At 37.9% G+C, this 16,427-nt stretch overlaps 1 protein-coding gene across 6 annotated transcripts in view; it reads left to right on the top strand.

Moving 5' to 3' along the window:
* KIAA1328 (KIAA1328 ortholog) overlaps positions 1 to 16,427 on the top strand; it is a 334,223-nt gene that overhangs the window by 263,913 nt on the left and 53,883 nt on the right. For all 6 annotated transcript variants that reach the window (XM_077753785.1, XM_077753786.1, XM_077753788.1 and 3 more), the window contains one exon: positions 9,898 to 10,079. In XM_077753785.1, coding sequence (XP_077609911.1) covers positions 9,898 to 10,079 — 182 coding nt within the window. The remainder of the gene's footprint in view (positions 1 to 9,897; positions 10,080 to 16,427) is intronic.

The raw sequence follows: 16,427 nt of genomic DNA, 5'->3' as shown, positions 1-16,427 counted from the left end.
TAATACACATTTGTCGAGGATGTGAACCTTTTGGTGTCTCAGCTAAAGTCCAGGACACTAACAGTATGTCTTCATTCTGTGCCAGAACTCCCAGTTTCTGTCAGCAGTGTCCAATTTGTACTGCTTCTATATTTTTATTATGCTTGCAACCTTCCAGCATCTACTCTTTGGTAAGTCCTGCAGTAGAAAAGAAATAAGCAACAGAGAAAATCTACAAGCTGAAAGTCGATTCTTTGAAATTGTATATAAAATTGAGGTGCCTGGGTGACTCACTCAATTGGGTGTATGACTTGGTTTTGACTCAGGTCATGATCTCACGGTTTCATGAGTTCAAGCCCTGTGTCAAGGTCTATGCTGGCAACATGGAACCTGCTTGGGATTCTCTCTCTTCTCTCTCTGCTCCTCCCTCACTCATGCTGTCTCTGTCTCTCTCAAAATAAATAAATAAACTTAAAAATTTTTGAAAATATAAATAAAATTTATAAGCTTTCTCAAGATCATCAATCTATTATAGAACGAGAGGGGCACCTGGGTGGCTCAGTCAGTTAAGCATCCGATTTTTTAAATTTCTGCTCAGGTCATGATTCACGGTGTATGGGTTCAGGCCCCACTTTGAGCTCTGCGCTGACAGTTTGGAGACTGCTTGGGATTCTTTCTCTGCCCTTCCCATCCCCTCAAAATAAATAAATAAACTTAAGAGAAAAAAAGAAAGAGAAAAAAATTATAGTATTATTAATGAGAATGATATCACCATAGATTCTAACAATACTTTTTAAGGAATTAAGGAATTTTATGAACAGTTTTTTGCAAGAACATTTGACAACCTAAATGATACAGATTTCTTAAAATTGACAATATAACAAAATAGTTACCAAAAAGTTAGAAAATCTGAATAGCCTTATAACTGTTAAAGAAATTTAATGTTTAAATAAGAAATTTCCCATAAATGGGGCACCTCAGTGGCTCAGTCAGTTAAGCGTCCCACTTCAGCACAGGTCTTGATCTCGCAGACCTTGACTTCGAGCCCTGTGTTGGGCTCTGTGCTGTCATCTCAGAGCCTGGAGCCTACTTCGGATTCTGTGTCTCCCTCTCTCTCGGAACTTCCCCCGCTCTTACTCTGTCTCTGTCTCTCAAAAATGAATAAATGTTAAAAAAGAAAATTTCCGGGGCGCCTGGGTGACTCAGTCGGTTAAGTATCCAACTTCGGCACAGGTCATGATCTCACAGGGTGCATTCGAGCCCCGCATCAGGCTCTGTGCTGACAGCTGGCTCAGAGCCTGGAGACTGCTTCAGATTCTGTGTCTCCCTCTCTCTCTAACCCTCCCCTGCTCATGCTGTCTCTCTCTCTCAGAAATAAATTAAAAACATTTTTAAAAATTTATTTAGGGGCGCCTGGGTGGCTTAGTCGGTTAAGCGTCCGACTTTCGCTTAGGTCATGATCTCGCGGTTCGTGGGTTCGGGCCCCGCGTCGGGCTCTGTGCTGACTGCCAGCTCGGAGCCTGGAGCCTGTTTCGGTCTGTGACTCCCTCTCTCTTTGACCCTCCCCTGCTCGCGCTGTCTCTCTCTCTCTCCTAGAAATAAATAAAAACATTAAAAAAAAAATTTATTTAAAAAATTTCCGATAAATAAAACTAGACTTGTGAATTCTACCTAACATCTAAAGAAGAAATAATATCAATCTTATACAAATTCTTTCAGAGACTAGAATAGTGTTTCTCCGCCTTGGCACTATTGACGTTTTGGGTCACACATGTTTTTGTTGGAGTTGTTCTGTGCATTGCAGGTTGTTTAACAGTATCCCTGTCTTCTATGCATTAGACACAAGTAGCCTCCCCCTCCCCCATTATGACAATCAAAAAACCTCTGCAGACATTACTAAATGTCCTCTGTGTGGCAAAATCCTCACTTCTACCCCTCTTGAGAACTGTTGGAGTAGAGAAACAAAGAACTTTCCCATCTTTTGTGAGACCTAAATCAGGTAAAAGCATTAGAAGAAAAGAAAATAATAAAGTGATCTTCCTAATGAACATTAGCACGAAACAAAAAACTTTCTTAGCAAAATATTAGCAAAGTAGGTCCAAGAATATACGAAAAGGATAATCCAGTTTGACTAAGTACAGTATATCCCAGGAATGCAAAATTGACTTAACATTTGAAAATCCATGTGATTTGCCATATTAACATAATAAAGAAGAAATCCACCATCTCAAATAGATGTAGAAAAAGCTCTTACAGTGTTCATTTAATATAGCTATGGGGGAGGGGGCGGAGAGAATAACCTGTCATCAAACTAGAAATCTGATAGAGGGTATGGACAAAGATCTCTCTCAGTTTTCTTTTTTAAAGTTTATTTATTTATTAAGAGAAAGAGAGATAGCATGTGTACCTGAGCCAGCGGGTGGCACAAAGAGAGGGAGAGAGAGTATCCCAAGCAGTCTCCACGCTGTCAGCACAGATCCAGTGCAGGGCTCAGTCCCATGAACCATGGGATCATGAAATGAGCTGAAATCAAGAGTCATACGCTCTACCAACTGAGCCACCCAGGAGCCCCAAAGATGTATCTCTTTAGTGATGAACTCTTTCAGGAATAAGGAAAGAATGTCCACACTTACCACCTACATTTACATGGTACTGGAGGTCCTACCTAGTGTGATCAGGCACAAAAAATATTGGAAAGAAGTAAGTAAAATGGTCTTTATTCTCAAATACCATGACTATCTACATAGAAAGAAATATCCTAAAGAACCTACAGAAACAAGTACTAGAATTATTAAGTGGATTTAACACATTCACAGAATTCGAGTTCAAGTTCAACATACAAAAATCAATTTTATTTCTGAACAATGCAATTAGCTGTCATATAGCAATACATATAAATCAGCAATTAAAATATAAAATAAAAGGAAGCATTTATAGCAACATGAAGAGCCATCAAATACCTATGAATAACTTAACAAAGAGTGTACAAAAACTCTATATTGATCACTATAATATATGGCTAAGACAAATTCAGGAAAACTTAAATAAATGGAAAGAAAAATATACCATGTTCTTAGATTGGAACACTCAATATTGTTAAGATACCAATTTTTTCCAAATTGAAGATTAGATTCAATGCAATTTTAGTCAAAATACCAGCTACTGTTACAGAGATTGGCAAACATTCTGAAATGTATATGGAAATATGAATGGCCTAGAATAGCAAAAACAGTCTTTTCTATTTTTTTATTTTTATTTATTTATTTTGAGAGAGAGAGAGAAAGCATGAGCAAGAGAGGGACAGAGAGAGGGAGAAAGAATCACAAGCAGGCTCTGAGCTGTCAGCACAGAACCTAACGAGCTCAGAACCTAACGTGGGGCTTGAACTCACGAACTGTGAGATCATGACCGGAGCTGAAGTCAGACACATAACCAACTGAGCCACCAGGTGACCCGTCTTTGCTATTTTAGAAGAATAAATTGAAAAACTTGTGCTACCTAATTTCAGGTATGTTACTTAAAGTTAGGTAATCAATACAAGTTGGTATTCACATTAAGATAGATAAATAGGTGAGTGGAACAGAATAGAGTCCAGAAATAGACCCACACACTCATATGTTCAATTGTTTTTTAACAAAGGTATCAGTAAGTCTGTGGAAAAAGGAGTCTTTTAAACAAATAATTCTGGATATACTGGATATAGATACAGGAGAAAAATGACCCTTGATTCCTACCTCACATCATACCCCAAAACTACCATTATCATAGTGTGTTAGAGCATAATCCACAGAGGAGGACAGCTTGGCACAGAATATCAGAGCTTGTGCAGGGTAGGGAGGGCTTTCCTACGGGGATGGTATTGGTATTGGAGCTTGAACCTTGACCTTCAGTATGCTTCACTCTCCCAATAAAATCCTAACTGGATCAAGCTCAGAGGCTGCTTTCTCTTTTACTTCTGTGCACCTGAGCCTTAACACAAATTTATGATTTCTCATTATTATTAGGCCTTCAACACTGCAGGACAGTTTTTCCCTTGTTCTTGATTATTTTTATCTTGAATTCCCTTAATACATATATACTCCACATCTTCACTTCTCAGTACTCATTTCTGTCACTCACAGAATGAATTGACCTCCTCCTTCCCAAGAAAATGAAAAGTGAAGTCTACACTTGTTCACCTCTGTCTCAATCCCACTACCCTAACGACAGCCAGCCAGCTAGCAAAAAGCTATGGACTTATTGATCCAACTGCTTTCTTGAAATACCTGTTCAGATGTTTCATAAGTACCCTAAGCTACATTTAATTTCTCCCATGCTCCCAATCCTTTTCTCTGTATTGCTTATGCCCCCCAAATTCTGCCATTCTCACTCTCTTTTCTCTTCACTTTTCACTTTCAAACACTCATCAAGTGCTACCAATTTAAAATAAAATTTTCAATGTTATTTATTTTTGAGAGAGAAAGAGACAGAGTGTGGGGGGGGGGCAGAGAGAGGGGAAGAGAGAGAGAGAGAATTCAAAGCAGGATCCAAGCTCTGAGCTGTCAGCACAGAGCCAGACGGGGCTCAAACCCATGAACCAGTCAGACACTTAACCAATTGAGCCACCCAGGCGCCCCTCTACCAGTTTTAAACCCTAAATATGTTTTTAAATTATCTCTCTTCATTTCCTATGACTGTTTCTCCATTCCAGACTCTCATCATCTCTCATCAGAGCTGTTACAACAGCTCTCTGACTCATCCAACTTCTTGTAGTCACTTTTTTAGATCTACATGGTGCCAGGATGATTTTATATGAACTCAAGTTGGATCATGCCATTTTTCCCCTTAGCACCTTTCAGTGACTCTGCCTTGCCCACAAAATAGAGCTCCATATATGAGAAACCAAACCTTTCATGATCTGAGCTAAGCCTATCTCTCTAGCTTTACCATCTCTTCTCCCTAAAATATATCATGACATTTTACTTCTTAGTATGTTTGCCCATAATGTTTTTTTCTACTTAGAATATCCTTCCATATCCCCTGCTTATCCTCCAAAATTTAGTTTGGATGCTTCTGGAGTTTCCCTTCCCTTATACAGATAGATGCCCTGCCTTTGTGTTCCCATTAACACCTTTGTATCCTGAATCATATCATGTATCATATTGTATTAAAAATTATCTGTTTCAATGTCTCTTTTCACCACTAAAATCACTTTATGAACAGGAATCAGGTCTTGTTCATGTATGTATACTTAGCTCCTAGCATATATCATGTGCTCAATAAATATTTATTTTTCAATTTTGTCCACTCCAGTTCCATAGCATGTTATCAGGCCTATAGAGTACGTCCTCAGTAAATATCTGATGAATATATAAAGGAATTGTTGATTTAGTAATTTATTGAATGGGCACAAGGAAAGCAGGATTTGAGATAACTAATGTTTTTCATGTAAGTGACTAAGAGAATGGTAGTGTCATTAAATGGGAATAGAAGCATGGAGGAATGAGTTTCAAGGTAAATATGATGTCATTGCTTTCACAAGAGTTGTTTTGGAAGGTATGACAAGAACCCCCTTCACAACTTTCTAGCAGCTCCTGGATCAGATCAGTAGTTTTAGAGAGCACTGGGGGCTAGATGAATTTGTTTAGAAATCATAATTGAAAATACAATGATATGACGCTAAGAAAGTGCTAGATGAGGGAAGATGGAAGACAAAGACAGAATCTTGAGGAACGTCTGCTTTCAAGAAACCAGCTTTCAGGTTCATTGATCTGTTCTACTGGGTTTTTCTGTATCTATGTTGTTTATTTCTGCTCTAATCTTTATTATTTCCCTTCCTCTGTTGGCTTTAGGCTTTATTTGCCACTCCTTTTCTAGCTCCTTTAAGTGTAAGATTAGGTCGTGTATTTGGGATCTTTGTTCCTTCTTGAGATAGGCCTGAATTGCAATGTGCTTTCCTCTTAGAACTGCCTTTGCTGCAGTTCTCTGAGGCCACAGCAGCTTCTTACTAGACATGTCTCCAAAGGTAAGGGAAACAAAAACAGAAATGAACTACTGGAACCTCATCAAGATAAAAACTTCTGCACAGCAAATGAAACAGTCAACAAACTAAAAAGCAGCTGATGGAATGGAAGAAGATATTTGCAAATGACATATCAGATAAAGGATTAGTATCCAAAATGTATAAAGAACTTACCAAACTTAACACCTAAAAAACAAATAATCCAGTTAAAAAATGGGCAGAAGAGGCGCCTGGGTGGCTTAGTCGGTTAAGCGTCCGACTTTCGCTTAGGTCATGATCTCTCAGTTTGTGGGTTCGAGCCCCGCGTTGGGCTCTGTGCTGACTGCCAGCTCAGAGCCTGGAGCCTGTTTCAGTCTGTGACTCCCTCTCTCTCTGACCCTCCCCTGCTCACACTGTCTCTCTCTCTCTCTCCTAGAAATAAATAAATCATTAAAAAAAAAAAAAGAAATGGGCAGAAAACATGAATAGACACTTTTCCAAAGAAGACATCTAGATGGCTATTAGACACATGACAAGATGCTCAATATCACTCATCGTCAAAGAAATAGAATTCAAAACCAGAATGAGATACCACCTCACACCTGTCAGAATGGCTGAAATTAACAAGTCAGGCAACAACAGATGCTGGTGTGGATGCAGAAAAAGGGGACCCCTTTTGCACTGTCAGTAGGAATGCAAACTGGGTGGGAGTTTTTGAGCTTAACTTAAGAATAGAATTACCCTACAAGCTAGCAACTGCACTAGTAGGTATTTATCCAAAGGATACAAAAATGCAGATTTGAAGGGGGCACATGTACTCCAATGTTTATAGCAGTGCTATCAACAATAGCCAAATTATGGAAAGAGACCAAATATCCATTGATTGATGAATGGATAAAGAAAATGTGTTATATATACACAATAGAATATTATTCAGCAATCAAAAAGAATGAAATCTTGCCATTTGCAACAATGTGGATGAAACTAGAGTATATTATGTTAAGCAAAATAAGTCAGAAAAAGATAAATACCAAATGGTTTCACTCATATGTGGAATTTAAGAAACAAAACAGATTAACTTAGGGAAAGGGAAGCAAAATTAAGATAAAAACAGAGGGTGGCAACCTGTTAAACTCATAAATACAGAGAATGAACTGAGGGTTCTTGGAGGGGTGTTGGGTGTTGGTGTGTTGGGATAAATGGTAATGGGCATTAAGGAGGACACTTGTGGGGATGCACACTAGGTATTAAATAATTAATCACTGGGTTCTACTCCCAAAACCAATACTACACTGTATATTAACTAACTTGAATTTACATAAACAAATTTTAAAAAATAGTTTTAGTAGGTAGGTCTTTTAAAATTCATTATTGTTTCCTAGAAGTTTGGCAGAGAAGTAAGAGAGGAGATGGTAATGTAAAGGAGATGGTGAAAGGTTTTTTTTTTTCAATTTGAAAAGTGCATGCCTATGAGATGAAATGAAAACATGCAGAAGTATATAAATTAAATTATAAAAGCTATTCCCTAAGTCACTCTATTTCTGCTTCTCTTCACAGGTTTGTTATTTATTCATCCAGAGCTTTATTTTTTGTGTATTTTTGTTTTTACAAAAATGAGATCACATTATACATTCTATGATTGCAAGTTGTCTTTCTTTTCTTCCTTCCTTTCTTCCTTCCTTCCTAATAGTATGTAATGAAGTTTCTCCACAATATTATAAAGAACTACCTCATTCCTTTTAATAACTGAATAGTATTCCTTATAATGGATGTATCATCGATTTGTTTGGTTTTTCTACCCATTCTTCTATTGAATATTTGCCTTCAGTTTTCCCCTAATACAAGTATTCTGCAATGATCATCCTTGAACAAATATTCTCATGCTGTTGTTTATGTAATTCTACAGAATAACTTCTTAAAAGCAAAATTATTAGGAGGTAGATACATTTTTATTTTCTGTTGACAAATCACCCACCCAAAGCTATACCAATGTGCAGTTCCTCCAGTAGTGTAATATGCTCTTGACCCCTCACTGTCACTGACACTGAGTATTATACTTTCCCACTGATGGGAAGAGTTTCTGGCTTTAGGTTTAGGTTTTGGTTTTTAGTGGAAAGTCTGATCTTATTTGTAATCCTCAGAAAGAATTAAGTTGAGAGGAGTTTGTAAATTATAAGAAAAAGATAATTGACAGGCCATAGTCACAGAAGGCATAGGTCAGTGACATCAAGAGTATGAATAAAAGGTGTGATTTTCTTCTGAGACATTAACAGAGTAATAGTAGATTGGTAAAGCTGGAAATAAATGCAAAGGAAAGAAGAAATTTTTTTTATAGTCATCTTTATTTTAGAGAAATTAGAAGCCTTGTGCCCTGTTGAGATAGAGGCTTACCAGGATTGGGTCTGGAGCAAAGATATAGAAATGGAGTATGGACGAGGGGTAAAGAAGCGAGAAGCAGTCAGCATTGGGAGGAATCAACATTGGCAACAATTGGGACCTCAGCTGACTTGAGAATGAATCAATTTATGGGAATCAGTCTTAGTGGCATTAACTCTCGTATAAGAACAAGCAAAGATGGAGTCCTCAGATTTTCCTGCATTAGGGGCTTCTGGGTTAAGGTAAACTTATCTTACATTCACAGTAAAGTAGTTTTATTCTCTTCCTTTTCCTGTCTCATGAATAGAAGTTATATGAGCTAAGATATACATCCACTGGTGAATCCACACAGGAAAGTGATCTTTGAGTTCTAGTTAAAAAAAAATTTTTTTAAGAGTATAAATTTAATTTGCTGCATTATGCTCATATGAAGCCATACCACTAAATAGTTTTTGTTTTTTATATCACTCCAAAAATAAGCCATTTAATTTCTGGGTTTTAGTAATAAATTTGATGTGAGCAAATATTACTAAAAATTCTGATCATCATAAACCAGAAACCCAATGACTTTAATAGGTTTACATGATTATAATCCTGGTCAAGAGCCACCTGAGATTACTTGGATCCAGTAAATTCTCTGCCAACTTATTTCTATCTAGAGATTACTTCTGCTTCTGGAGAGTTTAAATATCTTAATATTTAGATTCTACTTTTTGAGTAAAAGCCTTCTCTCTCTCTCTCTCTCTCTCTCTCTTTCTCTCACTCTCTCTTCCACTTTGACACTCACATTGTTTATGGGCATGGGGAAGACAAAACCAAAGTGTCATGGGTCTGTGGTTAATTTAAGTGTGAAGGAAGAGGCTGGTGGTAAGGAATATACATCATTCTAACACTTCTTTCTAAAAAATAAAATGTTGTAGGAGGAAATGTGTTAGCGGTGAGAACAGTTTATTAGAGAGAAAAACATATGTACATGTGTTTATTTTCATTAAAATTCCTTTTTCTCCATATTTGCCTTGTTGACTTTATAGTGAAATGATGTGGGGACAGAGACCAGTTAATCCACATGCACCACTGTACTGCTCCTTACATACTCTGGGCACATAATAAATACCGTAACAATTGAAAATGAGAAACACAAATGCATTTTGAAGCAAATTGGTGATATTTTAATCCCTAATGTTCAATTTTAGTACTTGGAAACATTTTAGTTATGCAAGTCTTGTTTTAGCTTACTTTTTATTTCTGCAGATATTCTGGCTCTTAGTCATACTCTGTGGCTTTATTAGCAGTTTCATGGGTCTGAGTCTCATTTCCCCAACTCCAAATATAAGCTTTTTGAGGATAAAGACCATTTCTTTTCCAAAATTATTGTGGCAAGTTACAAAACAGACCTTGTATAAATTATTCAAATTATATTTCAATAAAAAATAAGAAGAAAAAGGAACTCCTTACTGCCATGAATTGCATTTTAACTCATGCTGAATTTATATGCCTTTATGTGATCGTGCACCTCCATCTATACTCTCTACATACAGCCCATTCTTGTTTATTCTTTTTAGTTTATTGAAGTCAAAATATGCTGACTGGGTGCTGGGAGCATCATCATCCATCAAAAAGTACCAGGAGTCCACTAACAGTGGCGAAAATAGAAAGGAGAAGAAGACAGTTGGGCTTCACGCACAAACAGAAGATGATGCCCTATGGACATGTCAAAAGAAAGATGCATATCGTTCCCAGAGAGGTAAGCTTCACATTTATAAGTGGCAGCAGAAGAAGCTGTTCCAGGGCTAGTGGGTGCTAGCCAGGAACTCCAGATGATTCCTACAACCCTGAGCAAGAGTTAAGGATGTTACAAACTGACATGTGCCTTCAAGGCCACAAGTGGCACATCTGCTAGATCACTGAATCGCATCAGCTTTTCTCTTAGAATAAATACTCTTATGAGAAACTGTCTAATTTGTCCCTCCTTGCAAGCAGCAAACTGTAAGGATGAATCAACAGTAAGTATGGTCATAGACATAAAATAATGTTCATAGTGAGTAAAGAGAACAGGAAATTGAATGTAAATTTCTTCTGGGAGAGTAAACTCTAACAAATACAGTTAATCCTCAACTAGAAATATAGGAAGGGTGGGAAGAGAGGTCATGGACAGTTGTACATTGTGGCTGAAACAAAACCTCATAAGTCTGATGCATATATTGCCTCACAGTCTTTTAAGTACCAGCAATTCTTCCTATTTTAGAGGTCACAGAGGTTTTTTTTAACATTTAATTTCAAGTAGTCTCTATACCTAACGTGAGACCCTAACTCACAACCCCAAAATCAAGAGTCGCACACTCCACCAACTAAACCAGGCGGGTGCCCCAGATGTGACAGATACTGTAAAATCAATCATTATAAAGTAACTGTGTGAAATGTGGAATGAAGCAGTCAAATTTAATTGCGTTTCCCTCTTGTTTCTGGAGCAACTTTTGGCTTAATCGCTCCTAAAATTACTTTTTTTAAGTTTATTTATTTTGAGAGAGAGAGTGTGTGTATGAGCAGGGGAGAGGCAGAGAGAGAATTCCAAGCAGGATCTGCACTGGCAGCACAGAGCCCGATGTGGGGCTCAAACTCATGAAACGTGAGGTCATGACTCAAGCGGAAATAAAGAGCCGGATGCTTAACCACCTGAGCCACCCAGGCACCCCCTCATGTAATTATTAAGGGAAGCACTTCACAGCAGAATCCAGCAAGTCTAAGCCTCACTGTACAGAGAGACGTACAGGAGAGAAAGGGCCACAAAAAGTCTTGGAGCCTCCTCTGCTCACACCTCTTTCCCAGATATCTCTCCTTCCTGCTCACAACCATTCACTTGGACTTCTGTCTTACTTACCTCTTTTTTTTATCTAGGCTTGTACCTGCCCATCTCTGGTATTAAGCAACCAGCTTTTTATGATCTCTCTAGCCACTCTTGCATTTGTTTATTTGAAAAATGGGCAGTGCTTTATTAGAAGATCGTGTATACTGTGCCCTTATCACCTGCCACCTTTGTCATGACTTTTGATTTTAATTATGATTAATCCAGAAATTGTTTAATCTTCTCCTAAATGATTAAGAGATGATAATTAGTCCAGGCTTCAGAAGAAAAGCTATCCACATCTTGAAACAAAAACAAGTACATTTTCTCAGACATGAGGCAGAAGTTCCTCACACCTCCATTGCATTAGGACAACTTAGAACAACTTTTGCCTTGTTAGCCTTTGCTACCAGAAACAGAAATGAAATTGAAGAGACTTCATAGCTGAGATAGAATCTTTTTTACTTTCTCTGTTAGTCCTTGAAAGATGGGAAACTCTTAACTGTCTTCTTAGTCCTTGTACTTTGGAGAATAGAGAACCAATCAAAACTGGTGTGGTGGTTACACTGCAAAGCTTAACATAGTTTTCTGTTAACTTGTCAACAAATTTGTGTTGCGTGTCAGCACTAAAATAAAATGGCAAAAGGAGAAAAATATAGGGTAATAGCAAAGGGACAAATGACTTGTGTTATTGGTTAAGACCACAGCCACATTCGAAGACTGCGGTGGAAAAGGCACTTTGAGAAAGGTACCATCAGGCCAGCCCTACCCGTGGTGGAGGTTAATCTCTCCTGGGCCCAGCTACAGAAGCTGTAAGCCTGGAAAGGGCTTGTGTCCAAAAAAAATCAATTTCTAATTTGAAACAAAATCATTTTTGACTAACAGGGGTTCAGAACCCATTACTTTTTGCTGTATAGTCTACTGACATTTCACCACTTTCTGTGGTGCACAATGAATCCTAATAGTCATTTTATAATGTTGCTATACCAATCAATTTAACCAAGAGAAAGCTGTTACAGTCCTGCAAAGTTTTCAGGAATAATTTTCACTCATGGTTTTATTTTTTTCATTAGCTTTTTCCCCTTTATTTTTTTTTTATGGGGAAAGATTGTAGTGTTGCAGTGGAAAAAATAGAAACTTTGTCATCTTTTTAAAAGAGTTTTGTGTTAAGGTGTTCACAAGAATTAACCTTTTTTATCTACTTATAAGAAAGACCGTCATGTGTTTTTCTCTTCTTTTATTCTAATATGGAGCCATTGGCAAAATTATGGTCCACCTGATCGTTGAGGAGCTGTCGCCTCTCTGGGTCCTTCTGCCCGTCGCAGAGCTCATGTGCACAGATCATAGAGCAGGGCAGTTACTGCGTAGGCATTTACTGTGGCTCCCGGCCAGATGGGAGACAGGCCTTTCGAGATGTGTTGCCAGGGTTTAGGACACCCTGTTTATTGTAAGGCCACTGACCTAGCACTAATTGCCTAAGTTCCACCGCTTGGTTTAATGTCTCCTTAATTGCTTTCCCCTCCTTAAACGTGTCTAAATTTTTTAATATACTTCTTTGTTTCTTTTGTTGTCTTTAATCATTAATTACTACATAGGATGTTTATTGAAGGACCATTAATCTTTATTATCAGCCTTTTATTCCTTTACCTTTTCTGTCCTCCTCACCATTCCTTCAACTTTTTTGATACTAAATTAAAAAAAAAAAAAAAAGACCTCACTGTTGTCTCAGGAACAGCCTGGGGATCACAAAAATGTGTACAGTGTTGTCAGAATTACACCAAAAATATAAGTTGTTTTTCAATTGCCAGTGCTTGGAATATTCTCTTTTAGTTGCTTTTATTGAGCTATATGGAACAAGGAGACATTATTTGGAAAATCTAAACTTGAGTCAAGAACTTTTAAGTCAAAGGCACAAATCTGGAAACAGACATTGTTCTTTCCTCTTTTTTCCTCCCTACTCAGCAGTGATTTTTTCTCACCTAGCTTGCCTCGAACCTCCCTTTTCTTATCAGTCACTGACTGCCTTTCAGAAGAGCCCTCAAAGCATTCACATTCTGTTATGTTGGCAGGCTAGCAGAGGCCATGAGGACACTGAGCAGACATGTTCCAGAATCAAAATGTTAGACCTCAAGGCTTAGCATCGCCCATTTCGAAGTGAAGCTGTAAAGCCATCCCAAAGCCCCCTACTACATTTAGAGCCACCTCCTGTTTGTTCCTTTTTCATGGATCTCTGAATCTTCTTAAAAGTTCAACAGAGGCTAAACCTAAAGTAATTTGGATTTAACTGATGATATTGACCATGCCCTTCATTTTGTCTTTGGGCTTTTTTAAGCGATATAATATACAGCAGCTGTCACTGGTTGATAGCCCCTGAGGGGCTCCCAAACACATTTTTCTTTTACTGGAAGAGGATTGTTATAGACTCGTCTGAAGTGAGGAATAATCTTTGAAGCTCCTAGGTGTTCCTCTAAGTAAGCCTGTGCCTGCAATGATACGCATGTTCTCTGTAGTCCATGATGGATTCGTATAGGTGATGTGAGGAAAGAAATAAACAAGTTGGAGTATCCAAAGTATAGAAGCCATTTCCATTTTGCCTCTCAGGAACAATTATTTATGTTTCTTTTATTATTAACATCATCACCATTATTGTATGTTTAATCATTAGAAGTGTATATCACAAGATATTACTTTTGATTCCCAGATGTCTGAGCTAAAAGATTTGTTAAAAGTTGATGCCTTTATCAACAGAGCACAGAAGACAGTCATAATATAGGGGTATGAATAAACCCAGATGTGTAGATTAAATTGTCCTGCTCAGTCCCTTTAAAAAAGGAATTCAACTGCAAGAGACCAGGATTAAGAGTTGAGAGATGTATGGGTGGCTCAGTTTGTTAAGCTTCAGCTCAGGTCATGATTTTATGGTTCATGAGTTCGAGCCCTGCATTGGGCTCTATGCTGACGGCCCATAGCCTGGAGCCTGCTTCGAATTCTGTGTCTCCCTTTCTCTCTGCCCTTCCCCTGATTGTGCTCTGTCTCTCTCTCTCTCTCTCTCAAAAATAAATAAACATTAAAAATTTTTTTCAAAAAAAAGAGTTGAAGTGTTGAATATTCTGTATATGGAATATTGTCACTTAAACCAGTGACTACATTTCTCATTCTCCGCTGCAGAAAGAAGTATCTCAAAATACTATATAATTTACTTGATTTTTAATATTTTGTATCCTCTCTGACTAGAATATGAACACTTCATATTTTATAGTTGTATCACCATAAGAACATTGCTTAACATATAATAGGTGCTCACTATATATTTGTTGAATGAATTAATATAACATTAGGTAGGTAGATAGATAGATAGATAGATAGATAGATAGATANCTCTTACAACCTCGGTACCTACAGTGATCTAGTAATTTAAGAAATATATATTCTTATCCCTTCAAAATCTTTGGTTGGCAATGTCAGAGATATCAGTAGAGTGTGGTTTTAAAAACATCACTGCTTTGGGGTGCCTGAATGGCTCAGCTGGTTAAGCGTCCAACTCTTGATTTCAGTTCAGATCATGATCTCATGGTTCATGAGTTCAAACCCTGCACTGGGCTCTTCACTGACAGCTTGGAGTCTGCTTGGGATTCTCTATCTCCCTCTCTCTCTGCCCCTCCCCCATGTGTTCTCTTTCCCTCTCTGTCTCTCTCAAAAATAAATATTTTTAAAAATATTTTTAAAAAACAGCATGGCCTTAAGAATCAAGAAAATTGTAGGGGTTTTAATGTTTTCTTTTATTCTAGTTGAGATTTAATTTATATACTGTAAAGTTGCATAGGTCTCAAAAGTACAGTTTGGTAAACTTTGACAATTGTACATAGCCATACAATTAAGATATAGTACTTTTCCATTCTTCATGAAAGCTCCCTCATGTTCTTTTCCAGTCATTCCCCCCTGAGGCCTCTCTCCTTGGTTTACACATGACTGCCCTCTGTATCCTCACATGGCCTTCCACCAAGAGCATGCATTCCTAGTGTATCTCTCTCTTCTTTTAAGGACAGAGGGTCATATAGGATTAAAGGCCACCCATATGACCTCAGTTGACCGTAATTACATCTTTAAACAAGGTTCTATCTCCACGTACAGCCACATTCTGAGGTATACGAAGGGTTACGACTTCAACACATGAATTTGGACGAGGTGGGGGGACACAATTCAATCCATAACAACCACTTTCTTTCCAGTCTTTATGCTTTTTTTTTTCTTTTTCTTATCTCATTATTCTGTCTAGGACTTCTATTACAGTGTAGAATAAAATGGTTAATATGAACTCTCATAGGGAAGTCCTGATCTCATAGAGAAAGCAGTCTTCCACATTTAGTATGATTTTATTAGCTGTAGGTTTTTTGGTAAATGCTCTTTATCAGTTTAAGAAAGTTCCATCTTCATTTGCTGGGAATCTTTATCATAATGAGTGTGGAATTTCATCAAGTCTTTTTTGTGTTCCTATTGAGATGAATTTTCTTCTTTATTCTGTTAATTTGATTATTTACACTGGAAGATATTGGTATATAATACCTTTTTTTGGTAATGATCTTGTCAGGGTTTGGTATTAGAGTTATGCTAGTTAATGAGTCAGGAGGATGTCAGCAAAATGGTAGAGAGGATCCCCTCAACCCCCAGAAATACTGAAAAACCTAGAAAAACTGCCAAAATCAGCATTATCAGAACTCTGGAAGATAGTGAAAGATTAACAAAAAACAAGCAAATGCTTAGCCAGGAAAAAGGCCACTGAAACATGGTAGGAGAACTTTGTGAAATTTTAACTTAGAGTTGTCCCTTCCCCATTCCCAGCAGGGCAGCATTCTTTTTTTTTTTTTTTTTTTTACAAATAGTTTATTGTCAAATTAGTTTCCACATAACACCCAGTGCTCATCCCCACAAGTGCCCTCCTCCATGCCCATCCCCCCTCCCCGCTACATCCATCAGTCCTCAGTTTTTGGCAGCATTCTTAAAGATAGCATACTGAGTTCCAGGTATGAGCACCTGGTCCCAGAGGAAGCAGAGCAGATCTGGTTCTCAAGGAATCATGTTTGTCTGTTTTCACCTGTCTATTCCCTAAAGGGTTGACCCAAGAGGACTGCCTTTGTTCTTCCTAAGTCCGAACTTTCTCAGAGCAGAAGCACCAGCGTGTAGGACATTCCTTGCAGACATTAAAAGCCAAGTGAGCACACCACTGCTTCCTGGAGTAAGAAAGTAAGAGGC

The sequence above is a fragment of the Crocuta crocuta genome, unplaced genomic scaffold, assembly GCF_008692635.1.
Source record: "Crocuta crocuta isolate KB4526 unplaced genomic scaffold, BGI_CrCroc_1.0 scaffold231, whole genome shotgun sequence".
In the NCBI taxonomy this organism is placed as follows: Eukaryota; Metazoa; Chordata; class Mammalia; order Carnivora; family Hyaenidae; genus Crocuta; species Crocuta crocuta.
The sequence above is the reverse complement of the archived record's forward strand: the minus strand, read 5'-3'. Positions and strand labels throughout refer to the sequence as shown.